Source organism: Brachypodium distachyon, chromosome 2, assembly GCF_000005505.3.
Source record: "Brachypodium distachyon strain Bd21 chromosome 2, Brachypodium_distachyon_v3.0, whole genome shotgun sequence".
Classification (NCBI taxonomy): domain Eukaryota; kingdom Viridiplantae; phylum Streptophyta; class Magnoliopsida; order Poales; family Poaceae; genus Brachypodium; species Brachypodium distachyon.
Genome location: NC_016132.3, coordinates 21,729,327 through 21,751,767, shown reverse-complemented (window position 1 = coordinate 21,751,767; position 22,441 = coordinate 21,729,327). Strand labels below are relative to the sequence as shown.

The 22,441-nt window shown below is 45.3% G+C and overlaps 2 protein-coding genes across 2 annotated transcripts; both read right to left on the bottom strand.

The window, feature by feature from the left end:
* Window positions 1–2,790: 2,790 nt before the first annotated feature.
* LOC100831341 lies at window positions 2,791–4,038 on the bottom strand. Its single transcript, XM_010233021.3, has 2 exons — window positions 3,772–4,038; window positions 2,791–3,644 (listed from the first exon to the last, which is right to left on the bottom strand). Exon 2 carries the CDS (start codon window positions 3,590–3,592, stop codon window positions 3,203–3,205), a length of 390 nt encoding a protein of 129 aa, XP_010231323.1. The 5' UTR covers window positions 3,593–3,644; window positions 3,772–4,038; the 3' UTR covers window positions 2,791–3,202.
* A 10,968-nt stretch (window positions 4,039–15,006) lies between these two features.
* LOC100821489 (transcription factor DIVARICATA) lies at window positions 15,007–16,311 on the bottom strand. The gene is made up of 2 exons (XM_003566158.4): window positions 15,765–16,311; window positions 15,007–15,491 (listed from the first exon to the last, which is right to left on the bottom strand). Exons 1-2 carry the CDS (start codon window positions 16,244–16,246, stop codon window positions 15,314–15,316), a joined length of 660 nt encoding a protein of 219 aa, XP_003566206.3. The 5' UTR covers window positions 16,247–16,311; the 3' UTR covers window positions 15,007–15,313.
* Window positions 16,312–22,441: the final 6,130 nt, after the last annotated feature.

The window sequence follows — 22,441 nt, the reverse complement described above, 5'->3', positions numbered from 1 at the left end:
GAATCGGAGGCCCGCAGGCTGAACATCGCACCAGGAGAATTGCCACGACGTCCTAGACCAAACCCCCCGACCAATTTCTGGGATCGACGACCACGCGCGACGAATTTCGGCTTCTATCGCGAGGAGATTTCATCGACGTCAGTGAGTCTCCGTCAAATTCCTTCCACGCGTCTAGACTGTGTTCTCGTCCAATTATTTGTGTTCAATTGTTTGTGTTGGCCGCGTTTTGTCAAACCATGTCGACCGTGATCGGCGTGGCCAGACCATCTCCCATCCTGTTGCGGTGAAATCCATTTGCGTCACTCGTGATCTTCATCTTCACTAGTCCAAAACACAAGACGGATTTTCGATTCGATCACGCTCCGACACAATCAATGCCATCTTGATGACGACCGACATCGCCATAGTTCCCATATTCTGTCGATAATCTCAGCCCGACCTCAACGTATTTTTTTTTCCTTTTACCCTTAGGAACCATATGGCAGAACCGGATTTAAAATCTGATGGGTAGAATCTAAACTAGATACTGTACTAGATTTAAATTGAGGCAAATTCGAGTCAAATTGAAATATAGTTTGAACTGTATTTATACATTTTTGCTTTGCCTCTTCATAAAGTTTGAATGATCTTCAGATCGATGTTGCCATTGTTGTAACTTGTTGAGCTAGGGCTATGCCTATCTTTTTCTTTTTGGTCCGTCGAGCTCTTTTTCATTTGATATATAGATATATTCTCTCCATTTCGAAATACTTGGGGTTGTAGAAAGCGTGGAGTCAAAACTTCTCTACCTTTAACCCTTAATTGATAGAAAAATCATTTTGATTTCTCAAACGGTCAAATTTCTCATCGAAGGTTCGAAAACTAGAAAGTCATGCGCCATCTATTTTGGTGCCGACGGAGTAATAGATTTCTCACCTCCATGATGCATGCTGAGAACTGCTTTTTCATGCCATGCTCCTATTGCTATGAACTGATTTTTTTTTCATGCCGTGCTACTACTCGATCGACCTGTCCTCCGCACTTGTGTTAGTACTATACTAACTCCCCAATTTCTTTTTGTAGCTGTAAAGGCGTATTCTAGATGGCCACATTGAGCATTTATCAAATGGGGTATACGTAGTACGTACTCAATTAAAATCTAATCTGAACAACATTCGGCATGCACGATTCGTAGATGCATATGGCTCGTTGTATAGAAAGAAGAACAGCTCAGTAGGAGCTGTGACCCTGGCCAAGCAGCAGTCTTATTCATGAGCACTTATGGGTTATTACTAGTCTGTACTGTACTCCGTACCTATCCTTCTCTCTAGGCACTATATGCCCTTTAATTGCGGCGAGGTTAGGAGCTGATCTTTTAGCTAGCCAGCCAGAGAGTGGGGGTTTTAAAACGTGAGTGGTTGGTCTGACTTTCATTGGTCCGTTTAACTTGCTTGACAATGATGGAACCATGCATGGATGCATGCCATTGTTGCCGTTTACTGCTCCTCCGTCTCATATTAAGCGATTAAAATTTGCACAGATATGAATACATTTATATTCAAAAAGTGTCTAAATACATATAATATTTCGTCACTTGATATGGGACCGAAGGATTACTAGCTGCTCCACGGCTAGCTAGCTGCATGGCCATGCTCTGCAATCACGCAGTTGGCACGCTGCACGGACAGTATGCCATCAGCTGAATGCAACCATAACACCACTGCCTCATGCATCTTCCTAAAAGTACTCTTTATATCGGTGGCTTCTCCGAGATCACTGTTCGATAGGCCCTTTTCAGAAAGGACGGCATGCATGGACTTGCCTTACTCTATACTGTTGTGGTGTATACTGTAGACTATATATAAATCCTGCTGGTAATTTGTATAATCCATCTTCTTGCTTGCTGCTGCTGCATGGATCGAGCTTGCATTTGCATACAATGCGGCTTGATTCTGCGTGCAGAAGACTGAGAAGAGGGTACAGTGCGTCCGTAGAGCGTAGCGAGTACTACTACAGTACTAGTGGAGTGGAGTGGAGTGCGTACCAGGCAGGCACAAATGAGGGCGCCATTTAGTGGGCTGGCTGGCTCGAAGCAGTGTGCCAATCAATTCGGCCTTGTCTTGCAACAAACAATGCATTGAAGCGACAAGCTGGGTTGGCATGAACTGTGGTTTTGATGCATCATGCACCACCCTGACACGATCCCCCCTTCTTATTGCGCCCGGCCTCAACTGTCCTCCAATTACTCGTGCATTTATTTTGGGTTTAAAAGCGAGTTAATCCGCAATAGTCTCCCCTTTGAATGACTCTAACCACCCGGCATCTCCCTGTGCCTGCCTTGCTCTCATCTTTCTCTCCCAAGTCCCAACCAAAAAACAAGCAAACTTGTTTTGCAGAAAAAAGAATACGTCTGAACTTTCGATATTCTTACATAGATCGCCTCCCTGCCTGCATTTTGGCCCCTACCAATTTCATGATTACATTGTGTTACTTGTGCGCATACATTTAACAAGGAGTATATATGCATATTTGTAGGAGTATTCAGAGAAATATAAGTTTCTTCAGTTAATTATGCCAGTGTACGTACGTAGTACGTATCTAAACGTGTATATATGATTCGACGGACGCAGTGCTGGATCATGTGCGCGAGTTTATTAGCGATGAGCTGCCTAACTAGCCGCTAGCTCGACGTCGGTCCGTATGAAATGCACCCACCGCTATTTCCCACGTCACTGCAGCGTATTTATGCGGCGTCAAGCTGTGGCAGTGCCAGTGCCTGGGCGCCCGAGACATGAGCATTACTGCCGTCTATAAAACCTCCAAGACAAAATCTTAATCCTTGGCAGTACCAGCCCGTACAAACAACACATGCAACTTTCACCAGAGATCACACTACTACACCATCACTCGTACAGAGAACACATCGAAGCGGCGCGGAATTATTACCTAGACCCGTTCCATTGGCACCCTAATGTCCGACACACACAAAAACCACCAAAGCCCCTGCACTGCAGGCAGGGGATCTGGTTAAGCTAGCTTACGCGTATCTCCTGGTTGGTCCATGGAGGAACGGGTCTACGGAATAATTCCGTTTTGATCACACCAACGAACACGCGACACACGACCAACACAAACACGAGTACTAACAAGAAGAGATGGATACTCCAGTACGCAGCTACGGAAAGTGTTTCATCGGATAATCGTCATGGCGGCAGGTCATCGATCAGCCGCGCTTGCCCTTGTTGCCGGAGCCGACGTGGCGCTGGTCGGCGCCGCCGTCGTTGAAGTCGAGGAGCACGGTGCTGTGGCACTTGGGGCACTTGGGGTCCTCCCGCGATAGCATCACGTACATCATGCACCGGGGGCAGCCCGCCAGGATCATCGACGCGCCGGCGCCGCCGCTCGCCTCGGGGCTGCCCTCGGACGACACGCACGAGCTCGGCGGCGACGCCGACGACGAGGACGAGGACGACATCCTCCTCGGAGAGTTGCTGCCTCCCGGCACCGCCGCTGCCGCCGCGGACGACGGACCGCCCCCGGCGCCGGTGCCGCGCAACCGGGAGAAGTTGAGCCGCAGGTCCAGCTTCGGCCCCTTGCCATTGTTCCTGCTCATCTTCGATCAAGTAGTTAACTCTCTGCTGATGGTCACCAAGGAGCTGCAGTCCCTGCACAATGTACACCAGCTAGCTAGCTTATGCCATTTACCCGATCGATCGCAAATACGGAAGAACAACATTACCATCTACACGACAGATCGATGCAATCGACGTTGCAAGGCAGTGCCAAACTTACCTTTTGGATCGAGTACTGCGTACGTGCGTTGAAGCTTATCTTAGCCTAGTTCCACGGTTAACAGGAAGCTAATGTGGGGGGGGTATAAGGTGGAGAACTAGGTCGCAGGGGAGCGGGCTTGGCCGTCCACTTGCATATATATTATGCACTGCACGTACCGGCTGCCGGAACGAAGGACGGAAGTGAAGCCCCCCTGTGCCTGGGTATTTGAGGGGTGGTGGTGCAGCTCCCGTTTGCGCTATATAATGAGGAGGGGGCGTGGCGGGCAGCTAAGCTCGCAAGCTGCGTCAAGGCGGGGAGGTGATGGTGTTCTTTATTGCCATCAACAGAGGCATTTAAATTCCTTCCTGTTGCGCTTCAGCCCCTCCGTCCCACGATGCGTACGTTCCGATGCTGCTATAGCAGCCACTTCGTTTTAAAAAAAAAGTCTGAATCGTACGTCATTAACAAGCTAAGAGGCAAGGGCAGTAGTGGGTTGTGTGCAAAACTGTGTTTAAGTGGTTTGAAGGATTTTTCACCTCTCAACTGAATCTTATGTGTTGAATTCAATGGTCCATGAGAAAAGTTTGCAAGTTTGAGCTCTATAATGGGGCGACCATAGTTTTAAAACTCGGGACTGCCACTGCCAGTTGAACAGAAAAAACTCCGGAACCGGAGACCTCTCCGGTTTGTTAAGCGCACGGGACCGCCGCCGTCATCGAACTAGAAAAAACCGGAAAAACCGACTATGAAACCGGCGAACCGGACTTCGAAAAACGGCGAGCGGTTTTTTATGACACCCCTTGTTAGATTTATTTTTATGTGAAATGCAGAGGTAACTTCAGAAACGGAAGAAGATGATGTTATCTCTGGATTTTTCCAATCGACCCCGGTTCACTCGGTGGAATTATTTTGTGAATTTTTATTCATATCGCCAAGTCTGAATTTTGCAGCATACATTTTATCAGTTTATTGCACAATTTATGAACAAATATATATTATTTTATTTATATCTTAAAAAACCGAATAGCGAACCGTTGAACCTGCGGTTCGAGTGTTCAACCGATAAAAACCTTAACCGAGAGCCTCACTGGTGTTAGGTTTTTAAAACTATGGGGGGCGGTGTATCTAGTGCAAATCTTCATTCCGCGTAAATTTGTAAACTATTCATGTATATTATATATAGGATCGAAAAAGTGCGATGTAGATCAAATGGGGAATCAAAACACCCACTTAAACATGTTTTCTACATAACCCTTGCATTTGTCACACGCTTGGTAACACTTAATTCCCACTTTTGATCTTCACCGTGCGTTAGATCAAATGATCCAGATAAACATTTTGTAAGAGTGAAGATTTGCACTGGATATCCTGCCCTATAATAGTTTGCACAATTGCACTAAATAAGTCGTCTAAATAAAAGAAGAAAGCAAATAAAAATGGGATTGGAATGGATTAGTCAGACTCCTGGCCTAGCATTGCCTACAGGCTACAGCATGCGTGCAAGAGCAGAAGCCTGTTATTCGCAAAAGAGAAGAAGAACTGAAGCCTGTTGGCCCAATCCTTGCACCGGGTCCAATATTGCCTACCTCCTGGGATCCTTTGTTCTGAGCTGGACTCCTGGGCTCGTAACTGTTGCTAGAATGGACCGGTACCAGTATGACTGGAATAACGTGTTTCGGCCGAATTTTCGGAGGTAGGAATGCACAGGCTTTGTAGCGGTCTAATAGCAAAACCGTAATGACACGGTCTTTCGCCCGTACGGAATTATTGCCTCCGTTCACAGTTGCGAGAAGTCTACTTTATCCTAATTCAAACTTCTTAAATTTTGATTAATTTTATAGAAAAATGCACCAACATATAGTACTCTGATTAGTTTTATTAGATCCATATATATTTTCAAGTATATTTATTTAATATTCTACATGTCGCATTTGTCTATAAACTTAGTTAAACTTACGACAAAGTTAGAACTTTTTACATTTATTAACAGAGGTAGTAATAAAGTTTGATAGTACCGTTGCTGTTCAAAAAATGTTTGACAGCATGTCTATCTTTCAATAAAAATATTCAAAAACATAATGCCTTGGACAATAGCTTTAGACAAACATTTGAAACATTCAAATAATGTTTTAGAAGAAATTATCGACCATGTGAAAACCAAATGTATCGATTTACCTTGAGAAAAACCCTTCTATAATATAGGAAAAACAAAACCGCTTGTACGAGTCCACGTTTGAGCTATTGATATGTTTTTTTTGTAGGCAAACATTGAGGGAAGGGGAGGTGGGAGAGAATCCACGCCTAAATATGTTACTTCAAAGAACCAGAGTTTCAGATAGGGGGGTAGTTTAGGTCGGTGCCAAGGATCCAAACCAATTTCATACAAGCTCCACAAATGATCTTTTGGACTACTTGGAAGTTGCACAACCAAGTGGTCTTCGACAAAGAGTCGGTAATTGCGAGAGATATTCTTGAGGGTTTAGGACGTTAGGGAAAAGCTTGGGTCCAAGCTGAGATTTTTGAGTGGTGCAGGTTTCGGGCACTTACCGGGTGGCTTGCCGTGGAGAGACACTGGCTAAATTGTATTTGTAACTGTAACATGACTTCTTAGGCTTTTCCTTCTATATAAAAGATGATACACTTATTTGGTGTATTCTAGAAAAAAACATAGGGGGGTAGAAATCACGCTACAAGCCTGCGACTATCTTTTAACATTTGTTATCAATCTAAAAGTCCATATATTCCAAATCATCCCGAATAGAGTTCAACCATTGTAAACACCGAACCACCAGCCATAGGAAACGACAAGCTATCATCAACCAGGAGCCACACCATCATCAAGCCTAGACCTCAATACTCGCCATCGAAAGGACGACATAATCATGGGGGGATATGGGGAGACTACACAAGGACATGAGAAGACTCCGTCTCGTTGATCACACATAGGAAGGATACGAAAAATCTACACTGGAAGGGTGGTTGTGTTAACCGATGTAAATCCTAAGAGAGTTAGGTATAGATTGTATAGCTGTTGCCGGACGTATCTACTGTAGCATATTCGGCAACACAACAACCTATGTTGTTATCCCTTGTAATCAGCGTGTAATCATCTCTTGATGAGTATATATATGAGGCAGGCGGTGAGGTTTTACTCACGGCAAACTATCCTAGCTTCCTCGTTTCTAACTTGGTATCAGAGCCTAGATCCAATCTCGCTCACCATGGCTCTCGCCGTTGCCGCCGCCGCCGCAGATGCTGCTGGTGCCATTGTCAACCAGCCCGATGCCGTCAACCCTCCTCCTGTCTCCATCTTTGCCATCACCAATCTCATCACCGTACGCCTCACCTGCGACAACTTCCTTCTCTGGGAAACCAAAGCTGTCCCTGTCCTATGGACGCAGCAGCTCTACGGGTATGTCGACGACACCCTTGCCGCGCCTTCCCAGACCATCCTAGAGGGCGAAGGAGACAACGCCAGGAAGATCGCCAACCCGGCTTTTCTGTGCTGGTACCGGCAAGATCAGCTGGTCATGATTGCACTTCTTGCCTCCATGACTGAGGATATCCTCGGTCAGATGACGCAGCTCACTACTTCACGCGCCGTGTGGGAGGCGCTCCACGAGTCCTTTGCAGCGCAAAACCACGGCCACGTCATGCAGCTGCGCTACCAGCTCTCCAACCTGAAGAAGAAGGATCTGACTGCCTCAGAATACTTCAACAAGATGAAGGGGCTAGCCGGTGTGATGGCATCAATTGGCAAGCTCCTATCCGACGAAGAGACTCTCGGCTATATGCTGGCCGGCCTTGGGCCGGAATATGAGCCACTGGTCACGTCCCTCACCACCAAGGACGAGGCAGTGACTCTCGACAGCTTCTACGCCCACTTCCACAGCGCTGAGCTTCGCCTGGAGCAGCAAAACGCCGCCACCGACATCCACTCCTCCTCTGCCAACTCCGTCTCCCACGGGAACGACCCCAACCGCAGTGGACAGAACCGAGGACAAGGATGCGGACAACAGCGTGGCCAGCAGCAGTCGCGCAACCGCGGCAACGACAACAACAAAGGGAGGAGCAATCTCAAGTGCCAAGTCTGCTCCAAATTCGGCCACGACGCCCTCCACGCCGCCGGTGCTTCAACCACTCCTACCGGCCAGAGGAGAACCGTGAGTGCTCCGGCAACGCCGTCAACACTGGAAGCTACTCCGTTGACAACAACTGGTACCTGGACAGTGGGGCTACGGATCATCTGAAAGTGATCTTGATCGCCTTACTGTCCACGAGCGCTATGGCGGCAAGGACCAGGTGCAGGTCGCCAATGGAGCAGGTTTGAACATCTCCCATGTTGGTCATTCAATGATCTCTGGCTTGTCCAAACCCTTACATCTTTGTAATGCTCTTCATGTTCCACACAGCAACAAACACCTTCTTTCTGCAAATAAACTTGCTTTTGATAATAATGCTTTTGTCGAACTCCATCCTAATTCTTTTTGCGTGAAGGACCAAGCAACGAGGGCAACCCTGTTGCACGGTAGAAGTTGGAGAGGTCTCTATCCGGTGCCAAGCCTCAAGCCAAGTTCCTTCCCTACCGTGTCGCCTCGTCGTGCTTTGTCCAGCGCCAAGATCACATTAGATCCGTGGCATCGAAGATTAGGTCATCCCTCCAAAAGTGTCGTTGATTCTGTTCTTAGAGAAAATAAATTTGCTTGTGCACCCTCAAACCAATCTAGTATTTTTGATGCTTGTCAACGTGCCAAAGTGCACCAATTACCTTTTCATGAGTCTTCTCATGTGTCTCATGTGTCTCATATGCCTCTTGAACTTGTTCATTCCGATTGGGGGCCAGCCATCACATCTGTTGGTGGATACAAATATTACATAAGCTTTGTGGATGACTATAGTAGGTTCACGTGGATCTACCTTCTCAAGCGAAAATCCGACATTGAACAAGTTTTCTACAACTTTCAAAAGCTTGCCGAACGCCAATTAAACGCCAAACTCAGAACGTTCCAATCGGATTGGGGGGTGGGGGGGGGGCGTATCATCGCCTTTCTCGGTACTTCATGAGAGAAGAGATTTCCCATCGTGTTTCTTGCCCACACACTTCTCAACAAAATGGGATTGCCGAACAAAAGCATCGGCATCTAGTTGAAATCGGCATTGCTCTCCTTGCTCACTCTTCTTTGCCCGTTCGCTCCTGGGATGAGGCCTTTCTAGCTGCGTGTTACCTAATTAATCGCATGCCTACCCGAGTCCTTGGTCATTCGCCCCCCCATTACTCGCTTATTCAATGAGCGCCCCGATTATACCTTTCTCCGTTCTTTTGGTTGCGCTTGTTGGCCAAACCTGCGCCCCTATAACAATTGGAAGTTAGAATTTCGCTCTCGGCAATGCACCTTCCTCGGCTATAGCTCCATGCATAAGGGGTACAAGTGTTTAGATCGGACGAGTGGGCATATCTACATCTCCCGTGATGTCATCTTCGATGAGGAACTCTACCCCTTTTCCTCCCCATCTTCTCCGGCTCCGCCTCCCATAACACCCACATCTATATTTCCTCTCACCGAGCCAGTAATTGTTGATGACCACATGAGGCGTTCTGATGTTTCTCACCTTGCGAATCCTACTTCTAGTGGTGATCTTCCTGCCGCAGGTACAGGACGAGGTGCACCATCCAACTCATTGGATTTGTCCTCCGGCACGTCGGGCTCCCCTTGCGGCGATCACCCTGCAGAACGGGCTGACTCGGCGCACCACTTCCTGCCACGGCAGACCGCGTCCGGACGTGCCTGCGCAATAACATCACCAAGAAGTTGGTCCCGACTGATGGCACGGTGCGCTATGATCCTCGTCGCCGAGCATTCTTTGCCGAGCCTACATCTTATCGCGCTGCTCTTGCCGATGCCAACTGGTGGCCTGCCATGGAGGCTGAGTTCTCTGCCCTTCTTGAGATTTGCACGTGGACTCTTGTCCCTAGACCGCTTGGGCAAAATGTGATCAGCTGCTAGTGGGTCTTCAAGGTGAAGCACAAGGTTGATGGCTCAAGGCTCGCCTGGTTGCTAAAGGCTTCACACAGCAACATGGGATTGATTACTCCGACACGTTCTCTCCCGTTGTCAAACCGGCTATTGTGCATCTTGTGCTCTCTCTTGCTGTCTCCCGTGGCTGGGCTCTTCACCAGATCGACATCAGCAACGCCTTCTTACATGGCATTCTGACCGAGACGGTGTATATGCAACCTCCTGGTTTTCAAGATCCTGCCAAAGCCGATTATGTGTGCAAGCTTCACAAATCCTTGTATGGCCTCAAGCAGTTGCCGCGTGCCTGGTACTCTCGCCTCAGCGACAGATTGCAGCAGTTGGGCTTCATGCCGTCCTCCTCAGACACATCGCTCTTCATTTTCTGCCAGGATGGAGTTACCATCTACATGTTGGTGTATGTTCATGACATTGTCATTGCCAGCTCTTCTTCCACTGCTTTGACTGCTCTCTTGCGGAACTTGTCAGTATCGTTTCCGGTCAAGGATCTTGGCCGCCTGAGCTACTTCCTTGGGATTAAAGTGTTTCGCAATTCAAGGGGAATCTTTCTTACTTAGCAGAAGTATGCCCTTGATCTTCTTCGGCGCACTCATATGGAGAATTGCAAACCCATTTCCACCCCAATGTGCGTCCAGGAGAAACTCACTAAAGAGTCTGGTTGTTCTCTTGGTGAAGATGATGCTTTCCGTTACCGCAGTACAGTTGGTGCCCTACAATACCTCACTCAAGGCCGGATCTATCCTATGCTGTCAACAAAGTCTGTCAGTACCTGTCACAGCCTACCGATGTGCATTGGGAGGCCGTGAATTGCATCCTGCGTTTCGTCAAAGGCACAGTCTCCACCGGACTAACTATTAAGCGGTCAAGCTCCACTTTGCTAAGTGTGTTTACAGACGCTGATTGGGCAGGTTGTGGAGATGATCGCAGATCCACTGGAGGCTTTGTAGTGTTCTTCGGTCCCAATCTCATTTCATGGAGTGCCCGAAAGCAACCTACTGTGTCTCGTTCCTCTACTGAAACTGGATACAAAGCTCTAGCAAATGGCACGGCTGAGGCAACCTGGGTACAGTCTCTTCTGAAGAAGCTATCCGTGCCGCAGCCTCGAGCTCCCGTGTTGTGGTGTGACAACCTTGGAGCAACCTATCTCACAGCGAATCCTATATCCCATGCTCGGATGAAGCACATTGAAGTGGATTTTCATTTCGTCAGAGAGAAGGTTGCAATGGGAGCATTGGAGGTGCGCTTCGTCTCATCTGCAGATCAGGTAGCCGACGCTTTTACCAAACCGGTCACCAAGCAGATGCTAGATCAACTTCGGCGCAATCTCAACCTCACAACCGGTTGACATTGAGGGGGAATGTTAACCGATGTAAACCCTAACAAAGTTAGGTAAAGATTGTATAGCTGTTGCCGGACGTATCTATTGTAGCATATCCGGCAACACAACAACCTATGTTGTTATCCCGTGTAATCAGCGTGTAATCCTTATCTCTTGATGAGTATATATATGAGGCAGGCCGGTGAGGTTTTACTCATGGCAAACTATCATACCTTCGTCGTTTCTAACTGGTTGGAACCCGGATGGATGAGGAGAAAGAACTAAGAGAGGGTGACATGATCATAGAGAGTTCCACTAATGAAAATATGTCCACCAAGAGGGGTGTATGAACCATGAGAGGGAGTGTCAAGGAAGAATACTACACAACAACAAGGTGAGGAAAACAGAGGCAACTAGCTAGGTAGCGGCCGGAAAGGCAAAGACTTTGGAGGAGCTAACTAGGAGGGAAGGAGGATTGACATGTGCATTTTGCTTTCTCCATCAAATCTAGGTCATGCTACTTCACATCGGAACATAATCGTGTTCCTTGTTACCATTTGTTGTGTTTCTTCATTCAATGTTGCATATTCTAGCATTTTGCGGGTTCTATTTCTCATCGATGAATGGCATACAAACCATAGAACTCTGGGTTATGTGAGATGCTTGATTCATCTAGCAATGAAAAGTAAAATCTAACACGAGCACTTTTGCTTCATATTTCAATTAAGTTTTTGTATCATTGGTGATCCTCTTAACTTATCCCTCCTTTGGCATGAGTAAGCAAGCACATGTAGCAACATGGGAATTTGATGAGCCAGTGCAGGTCATATACACACATTCAGTGCTGTACCATGTTGCTACATGGAACACTGAAAAGCGGCAGTCAAAACATGTGCGCGCGCGCTCACACACGCGCGCGAGAGAGAGATAGATAGAGAGATAGAGAGAGAAAGAGAGAGAGAGAGAGAGAGAGAGAGAGAGAGAGAGAGAGAGAGAGAGAGAGAGTGAGTTGAAGGATGTCTGGAAATTTCCCTACCTAGCGCGTGCTGAAGCTGGCGGTTACACACACGTGCAGGGCATTTATGAGATTGGAACCGATGCAACTTTAATCCTTTTGCGTCATGGGAGTTAATGTCCGTATGGCGTGTATACACACGAGTGGGACATCATTGGTATTCAGAATCCAATCAAATGCTTAAAAGGAGGTAGTAAAATTTATGTAAACAACCTAGGTGAGCTTTGAAACATGAATTCAAACGAGTTTCTTTAGGTCCTAAAGTTTAGTTTGATCAAATTTGGTAACAAACTTGTTCCTTTTTTAGGATTTTTTGGGTGTCACTTGGTTTGCTAAGGAAGGTTAGAAAGATCCATTGCCTCATTACTTATTAATTTTCTTGCCAAAAGTTCATCAATTCATCAAAAAATGAATTGCAGTAATGCCCAATTTTGCAATACGTAGAACTGTGGCAATTGATCTTAAATGTCATGACATGATTACATCAAAGAAGATTGCCACATGTTAGCATTAAGACATAGCATCCTGGAGATAGAAACGCTACTGTGATATCTTGACACGTAGCGGACACCTTGCAAACATGCAAAATGACATGTCACCCTTAATAGTTGTATTCCTTTAATGTTGCTGATGGCGAGCACCGAAACATGCATGAGAAACAAACGAAGTCACAAAGTCTACTGACTTTTGGATTATTATTCATCATACTATTTGTCGGATATCGTAGTGTAGGTTTAATATTGTGAAAGTATGCTAGCAACGAGCATGGAACCACTTATTATGATAAACAGCATTCAAGATGGTCCAATTTATGCTTTTATAATCAGACTATTTATCACCTCTCCTACACTTAGATTGAGCATACATAAGGCAAGTCACTCGATCACGAGGAGCATCGAAAAAGTTTAAGAACAAACAAGCGAGTGGATGCACTTTGTCTTATCATCATCGGAGTGTTTGTCAGTTCGGACTCAAAAATCAATTAAAGTATTCCAAATTCCAAATTGAAAAGGGGAAGGGGGGGGGGGGGGGGGGAGTGTAGGATTGATCATTTGAAAGGCAAGTTGCTGGCAACCATCGCCGAACCAACTTTAGAGACAAACAACCTTGGGTGTACGCTTTGTGCAGCCTCTGCCATCAGGCTATTTATCGGACCTGGCAGCGTACTTTTAAGAAACAAACAAATGAGTATGTGTGCGTCGTGCACCTATTACATTGGACTATTTGTCGAATCTAATTAGCTTTGTTCCCGTCTAGCTAACTTTTTTTTACCGGACCTCCATCTTATCCTTTTGTGTGCAGGGAATGCTCTGAGTTAGAGGTAAACATACTTAATTACTAATGATTGTGATTTTGTATGACATAAACAATTATGATAAAAATAATTTTTGGTCAATGATCTGTCTAAGACTAAACAAATTCTGTCGTACAAAAAGATACAGATGGACTAGATTGTACCCGTAGCACCACCAGCTAGATCCGTCATGGAAACACAGGCTACTAATGGGCTAACTGCAAGCACCACCCAGAGCCACCTCACACAAAAATTCACACACGAAACCCATCGTCCACATGAGAGTTAACAAAAGTTCAGTACTATTACATATATGCATGATTCATAGTAAAAGAGGAAATAATTAATGAGCAAAGTATTAGAAATCAAATACAATGAGTACACATAAAACACTAAAATGTACTAAAAAACTACTCCGTATAATAAAACACTACGGTATATCGCTTTCATTATGATCATTCAATCGGTCTGATTCAATAAGGATTTCACAAGCGAATATTTACTCTTTACACACAACACCATAAACTTTACCAACATTCCGCATATAGGAAGTTCATAATTAAAAATGCGTTAATAAATCGAGTAACCCAAGGACGGATAATCTGACTAGAAATCGGACCATTCTATATATTTTTCTCTACTATGCTAGGTTCAGTTTCGGAATCGGAATCAGATTTGTTCTGTTCAGATCGATGACACAAATCTCTTACCATGATCTATCATCGGATCCGAAATAGTTTTAGTCCGGATGGCACAAATCTCTTACCATGATCTGTCGTCGAATCCTAAAATAGTTTTATTCCGAATTATCCTAACAATTTTCACCGCTACGATTGAGTACCTAGCTTGTTCCATGATGTGACCTGCCAAGAATAGTTTCAGTTGGAATATTATCCTAACACCTACACACCTACTTCGAGTACCTGTTTCGATCGCAGGGACTTGACAAGAAGAATGGCTCGATTTTTTTGAGAAAAAACAGTAGGCAAAATTCGTACTGCAATTATATTAATATAAACAAAAAATATGTACATGAAGAATGACACGATAGACGATACTCCCTCCGTTTCATAATTATTGTCACAAATTTGCCTAAAAATGGATGTATCTATTCCTAAAAAGTGTTTAGATACATGTAATATTTCGACGAGAATTATGGAACGAAAGTAGTACGTATTAAGATTACATAAAATTGTAAACTTGGACGACGGTGATGATACTGTGTGCGCCGCCAGGTTAGCAGGTTGGTCTCCAGTACAAAGGCATTGTTCGGTAGCTTGCAATCCACCACGTGCCTTTCAAATCTGTATAGTTTAGTCCCGTGAGACCAGCCGCTAGGACTATCTAGCTATGTCACGGTCGAACCACTTTCAGTGCATGTCACGAAGTAGCAACGCCCGGTAAAGGACACATGCAACTTGTCACTAGCTAGCTGGGATATATAGATGTGTTGAAAGGATGACACAGCGGGCTGATGTCAAAACGCCAATACTACTGTCATCAACGCTAGATCATTACCGTCATCTCTAATATAAGAAGGAAATGAAAACAACAATTAATTATATTATTACCAAAAATTCATTCCGGCCTCTGTTTCTTCCTTAACATAACACATCATATGGTACTACTACGACATTATTGTTTCTCGACATGTCCCAAAGGTACATGGACACGGTTTATTCAATCATAACATAACGCTAAAAAGGAGATAAATATAGAAGCTATGAACCGCAGGTTCCAGCCAAAGCTAGCTCCACCCTGCATTTGTACTAGAGGCCATCTACCGATCCCTGAGGGCAGCAGGCAGGGAGATCGAGGGTGGCAAACGGGAGAGATGACAGGTGGAGTAGCTCGAACTGGACCGGATTCTTGTCGCCTGCCCTGGATCCATCGCGCGCTCAGGGGTTGGTGATGTCGTGGATGCTCTTGCGCTTGGTGTCGCCTTTGCCGGCGAGGCGGAGAAAGTACTTCTGCGCGTGGCTGGCCACCTGCGTCGGGGTCCGGGTCTTCACCGACCAGCGGGAGATGTTCCTCCAGTCCCCGCGCCCGTACTTCTCCAGCCCCTCCAGAAACAGCCTGCAGATGTAGAAAGGTTACTTGCTAGATCTGACATATACAGGACGCGCATAATACTGTCCCAAGTCCCAGGTGGGGTAGACTACTTGGCGAGGGACATCGGGCCATAAGCCCATAGATCTGAGGTGGAAAGGTTCCGGAGAAGTATCTAGGACCTCGAACAAAGCCATAAAGTGGTAATACTGACAGGGAAAAATGACAAAACGAAACAAGAGAGTTGAGATTTCGACGGCGCGGCCATCGGCTGCGTGCACTGCACGGACAGACTCATACCTGTGCTCCTCCTCGCTCCAGGGCACGCCTCTGCGGCGTTCTTCCCCGCGGCCGCGGCGAGCACCGCCTCCAGCGGCGGCAGAGGCGGCAGCGGCTGCCGCGGCAGTCGTGGCAGCGGCGGCGGCGGCGGCGGCCTCCTCCTCCTCGTCCCAGGACTCAGGGGTTTCGATGAAGCCGGCCTCGATGAGGTCGACGTCTTCTATGAGCGCCTGGTAGTGCTCCCAGGCCTCCTGAGCGGTGCGCCCCGGCAGCTGCGACGCCACGTACGCCCAGCGGTTCTGGACGTGCTCCGGGAACGCCACCAGGGCGCTCTCGAACACCTTGTCCTCCGCCCTGGTCCACGGCCTCACGCTGGGCATCGGCATGGGTGGCGCAGCAGGCATCATCGTCATCGGCTGCTGCTGCTGCCCAGGGGCCTGGGACGACGACGAAGCGCCCTGGCCTGCACCCATGCCCATGCCCATGCCGCCGTAAAAGGCCATCTCTCGATCCGCGTTCGCGTTTGCGTTTCAACGACCTGCCGTTTCGAGCTTCTTACGAGGAGATGTCTGTGTGCTCTCGCTTTGATGGTCTCGTCCTCGGGGTCAAGGCGCCTTATATAGAGATTTGGAGAGGGGGTCGCCCGGGGCCCCGGCGGGCATCATTCCGCGTTTTGCCCCACGTTTTGGGCATGACGGCTTTGGCGTGCCCAGTGCCACCGCCTTGGATCGGGGCCGCTACCATGTTGAATGGTGATGAATTGTAACTAGATTAACAAATCTATGCCTCACAATTTGATGATCATCATCTCCTTTCCAAAGTATCAAGTTTTCTATAATTGACAAGTAATTAATGCATGCTAAATAACTACCTTGGATTACTTGTAGATAAACATTGCACCATTACTACCCGCAAAAAAAAAACATTGCACCGTTACTCATTTGGGAGAATGTATATATCCACAATGCAATTTTTATACTAGTTATTTTCTTTCATATAAAAATCATAATCCTCAAATTAAGTTGGATCTTGATCAAAACTGCGTCACAACATCGATCATACGAAGTATTTTCGAACCGGGTAAAGAATCCAGAAGAGATTACGCTTTTAGGTCTCCTCTTTTGGATGATTGGATTGGATAGACGCAGTTACTCCAGAAGTAAAATTTGCTATAGGTGAGGGTAAGCTTACCTCTAGTCCTTGGAGTCCTAGCTGATCATTGCGACCGGCAAATCTTAATTTACCTCTAGTCTTGTAGTGCCAGAACAGAAGAAAGAGCATCGTGATCAAGCAATGATTTCGTACTACAACAACATTGTCTACCAAGTATCAGGCCGCACTCATTTTAATGACTCCACAGCAAGCTAGGCCTCCACATATAACATCCCCAAAAACTTTAGTTTCTTGTTTGGACAATTCATGTGATCAAGATCACATAGTATAGGTTATTTTTTACAAACCGCGTCAGAGGGCAGAATGGTCCTGCAATTACTTGAAGAAGCATAGGTTGGTCCATTTATGAGAAAAACTAGTCTGAAAACCTAACAGCATTTGTTAGACGTACTTGCGTCGAAACTCATAGTATTGCTTTCATGATTAGATAGGCCAAGTTAATTACTAATTGAAATCGTATGATAAACCTTACCGATAGTCTCTAGAGTTCTCTATATTGCTCCCAAATTTATGGTATGTTCGGCAGCTAAGAAAATTAAGTCTTTGCCATTACGAAGGTGGCACGGCTGTCACGTCATTGCACGTGGTGCAATTACGACTGCTACAACATGGTTTCTCAAAAAAGTAAAACCGAGAGTCTGTGACTATCGATATGCCAGGGCATTAATTAGCGCAACCTTTCTCTTGAGTTGTTCTCTAACAACAAGCACGTGGTGGAGTTGGCTGTTTGGATACGCACATTAATCATGTGTGTATCCAGAGCGACGCTCGAGATAATTAGCAATGATTCCGGTTACCATATTTCAAGGGGGGAATGGGCGCGATCGTTGGCCAATTTAAAACCAAAAATTCCGCCCTCTAGTTGCATCTCTTCATTTATATCCAGGATTTTGTTAGATGCCTAACATTACTGGAAAGATGGGAGCACACAAATAAAACCCTATGATCAAAGAAAAGACCTCATTACCGTACGTACTGCATTGTAGTGAATCGAACGTCCAACAAACATGATAATCGGTCCCATTTTTCCTCCACAAGCGGCCACATAATACCGACAAGCCGCATTTATGTTTACTTAATAAATGCTCATTTACCTTTCCATTAGATCTATATAGCTCCACGAAGAATACCTGGGATACCCTCTCTTCCCCTTCCCAACCAAATTTGTACTCAAGGAGACTTCGCTCCTTAACATTTTGATATATTCGTTTGAAGTGGAAACATACAAAAGGTATGTCCACAAAACTATGTAGTGCACATATAAAACATTTGTTCTGAAGATATGAAATGGTTTTCATATAACAACAAAGCAAAGTTGATGAGATGAACCTAAAATTAAGTATATTTAATTATTCATGGTATTTTTTTTAGGCCATTCACGGTATTTTCTGTGATAACCAAATTGCACCAGAACTTTACAACGGTATTCTTGATTTCAAGCATATCTGGCACCCCCACCCCTTCCCCTCGTCATCTCCTTCCTGCACATCGCATCGGTCGATCTTGAAGTACAAAGCACTTTTCATGTGTCACTCCCGTAGCCTGAAGGGTCCAAAAGGGGCGGCAACTGCTGTTTTTTGGTTTTTTGGAGCACCGTATTACCAAAAATTAGTAAACTCTGTCCGTTCTGAATGGATATTGCTACTCTTGCCATCTTTTGCTAGCTGAGCGTGCATGTGGTCCTCTATCCACCGTCCTCACTGGATCCTGCTCCCAACAGGGCAACAGCCCTCGCAAATCTGCCGTCATCAGTACTCAGTAGCTGAAGGCACAATCGCCATCTCTCAGAAACAAAAATAAGCTAGCCTCGATCATCTTTAGTTGTCCTTGCCACCGTGTTGCAGCCAATAAGTATTGTTTAAAATACTGTGTATGGAAATGATACGTGATTTTAGCAATATGACCATTAGGACATCCCTAGATGCTGACTCTTAACCGACTCTCAGCTCACTCACCACTATGTTGGCGAGGCCATTTTCTGCTGTTTGCTTTATGGCACAAATGATTCTTCGATCACGAGAGAAATTAAGTTGAGACGAGACAGTCCTTGTCGCGGTGCGCGTCTCGTAGGCGCCAGGCCAGGTGGTGAGCCTCCTTTTGCACAGATTCGCGCGGTGCCATCCTCTGACGCGGCACTCGCTGCAGCCAAACACACATTGCAAAGAGAAAAGCAGCGAGAGGGGCTGAGGGCTTGCACGAGATGATATTAACAGGCCGGCAGGTTAAACTCATGAGTCTGTGTTATTTTATCCACCTTGAGATTCTCCGAATGATGGGATTCGTGATCCGGCCGCCGCCTGCCCGCCCGTACAGCTTTTGCTGACGGAGCGAATCGTGCAGGCTTGTGTGGACCCGCTGAATGAAAGAGAAGCCAAGCTGATTTGTACAATAAGCAAAAGATGCCGTGATGGATGGATATGTTACGCTGAGGAAAGGAACACGTGCATGTGCACCAGACGACCGAGTGACAGAAACCACAAATACCAATAGAGTACTAAACAAAAACAAATACCAAGAACTTTCAATTTTTTATGTACAGTCTGGGGATTACGCTTTTACGACCTATATTATCTGGTACGTCCGTGATTAGGGATGCAAACGGATTCCGCGAAATCCGCTTCTAGTTCAATTCTCGAATCTTTCATTCAAATTTTGAGAAATTTTTTGAATAAAAGATTTGAGAAATGAACTAGAAACGGGACTTTTGTGGGATCCCGTTTGCATCCATATATGTGATGTCTCTGTCTGTATAAGCCATGTATTACATAGTGCCTACCTCCCTTTTTTCTACAAATCCACCTACCTCCCACCTTGCTAAGCTTATTATGTAACACGGTGATCTTCTCAAATCACTTACTACCTACAAGGTTAGATCAAGCTTATCCACTTTTTTTGGCTAGACACTTGAGCTCTCCCTCAGCCACTTGCCACCATATTCCCTGCCATTTTCTCCCAACACCTTAAGCCGAATGCTTTTGTTGAAAAAAAATTGGATGAGGGTCTAGAGAAGCGGGCTTGCGGAATAGGGCTAACCTTGGCTGCCCTGGCAGACCTATCTATTTTGCGAAATGTTTTGCAGGACGTGGTCCCATTTGATGCTCCAGATATCAGGTGTCTAAAAGACGGCTTCCTGCTGTCTACCGTTGGGGCCTACTTAGCGGTCTCTGCTGCCCCAGCGGATGAGAATGCCGAATGGATTTGGCAGTCCCACGCCCCAAACAAGGTGAAGATCTTCGCTTGGCTTCTATTAATTCAAGGATCGGCTCAACACCCGTTCAAACCTGCTTCACAAAACTATTCTTACGTCCGCTGCATGCGTGCGCAAGATGCATATATGGCCCCCATCGAAGACCAGCTGCACCTCTTCGTCGAATGCCCCCTTGCGGTGCAGCTCTAGGAGGCTATCCATATGGACGTGGCAACTCTGACTTTTGAAGAACTATCACGGTGTATTGCGCGGGAAATGTCTTAATCATCATTATTTTCTATCCGACATAGATATATAGTACTACCTCCGTCCAACAATACGGGGCGTATTAGCTTTCGTTTGACCTATGGTTTGACCACAAATTACTCTAATAATATATAATTATACGACATAAGTTGATATCCATTATATTCCTATTCAACGATATTTGCTTATCGTTATGATTTTGATCATATTAGTCATATATTAAGGGAGTAATTTGTGGTCAAAGGTTTGGTCAACCAAAACCTAATATGCCCCGTATTGTTGGACGGAGGGAGTATATTGTTTTGCTACTTACACACATGTTGCTAGAAAGACGGGATTAATGATCCCAGTATATTTGGAAAATTATAATCGATCAATCTCACAACCCCTAGAAATACGAAAGTATATTGAGTCAAATTTGTTCCAAAACATGAGACGGTCATTTATTTGTATGCGTTTTTATATTGAAATCAAGAACTGAAGTTTAGATCACACGTTGACTGGTCGATCAACGTTTTGCATCAGATGAATCGATTATTGGTATGTGATATTACCTTACGTTTTGTAATTAAAATTCAGATCACCCTCAACTGCTACTATTTACCTAACACGGTTGATCAGAGGTGATATACTTTACATAACATTTGTAAACAAAAGCGGTTGATCAAAGGTGATATACTTTATATAACATTTGTAAACAAAATTCAAATTGAGCTAGATGTTTGTTTTCTACGGTACTTTGGTACTTTGTAGCAATATTTGATAAGGACGTGTTTGGTTTCCTAGCAGTCATTTCCTAATTACATGTTGTCAATTAGTAGTGAGGGTAAATTTTTTGGATCATGTATTGATAATGGTTATAATTTTCAAATGCCGGCTAATAACTGATCCGCCCAAAAGGAATAGATTATGACGGATGGAGCTGCGCTCACTGCTTACTATCCTCATGATTCGTGAAGGAACAACGAAAATAAGCATGAGATATCGTAAAATATTGATCGTCTAACAGATTTTAACACTAACCGCAACATATTGGGTCTAGGTGGGCCGTAGACTAATTTGATGTTTTTTGAATTATTTACTTAACACTAATTTTAACATGCTGGACTTAGGTAAGCCCTAAACCAATTTGATTTCCATGATAATGATTTGGATCAATGTGATGCCTCCTCTTAGTATCCCTCTTCTTTTAATATCACGGGAAATATGTGTGCATCTTTATTTTTGACTCACACATATATGTGTTGTTATACTATTTACACGACTCGTGCTAGAAAGACGTAATTAATCAACCCCAGCATATACGGTAAGTATGAAAGTATGTTCAGTCAGGTCATGTTTTAAAATAAAACAATATATTATTTTGTTTGATTACGATCTGGCTGGTCAATCAACTTTTGCATGAACTGATTGATCGTTTTATAGGTGATGTTAGGTTACTATTTGAAATTAAAGTTCATCTCGAACATATTTTAATTACATGTTGTCGAAAAACAACCACAATGGAAATTCATTAAGTATCTAGCCGCCCAAGGAATATAGCGTCCTGAGCCTTCTAAACAAATCTGCAATGCGGGGAAACATAGTGAAGGTGTTCTTTTGATTGCTTGCATGCCACAGCCCACAGTACGCCAGAGCTAGCCATCGTTGGACTGCAAATGTCTAGCTCGATTGCTTGCCGAGGCCAAAAGTAGGATGGCAGTAACTAATCAGATCGAGCCACCCAGCTGCAAACAACTTCAGAGAAACAGGGACAGGGAATAAACCGTACCGTCCGATGAAAACACACGGGGATAAACGACAAGATGTGTAACGGACATTATGGTCCCCCCCCCCCCCCCCCCCCCTCTCCTTGGTTTACCTCAGTGCTGTTGGCCGCGATCTTAATTGCCATCCTTTAGAGGATTTGGAAATCAAGAAATGGTAAAGTCTTCTCAAACGAAGTCACCCCCATCCAGGATCCAGGTGGCGATTCAGTCACTAATTCAGGATCTCACATTATGGTCTTTTAGATTGAATTGCAACTATAAGAAAATAGCCGCCGGTCTGTGGCGTGACTATTTGTCATTCC

What these genes read in the sequence shown, in the direction of transcription:
- LOC100831341 (XM_010233021.3), bottom strand. Translation starts at nt 3,592, where the DNA reads ATGAGCAGGAACAATGGCAAGGGGCCGAAGCTGGACCTGCGGCTCAAC.
- LOC100821489 (XM_003566158.4), bottom strand. Translation starts at nt 16,246, where the DNA reads ATGGCCTTTTACGGCGGCATGGGCATGGGCATGGGTGCAGGCCAGGGC. An exon ending in TGGAGCGAGGAGGAGCACAG is followed by an intron (nt 15,492 to 15,764) that starts GTATGAGTCTGT and finishes CTACATCTGCAG; the next exon opens with GCTGTTTCTGGAGGGGCTGG.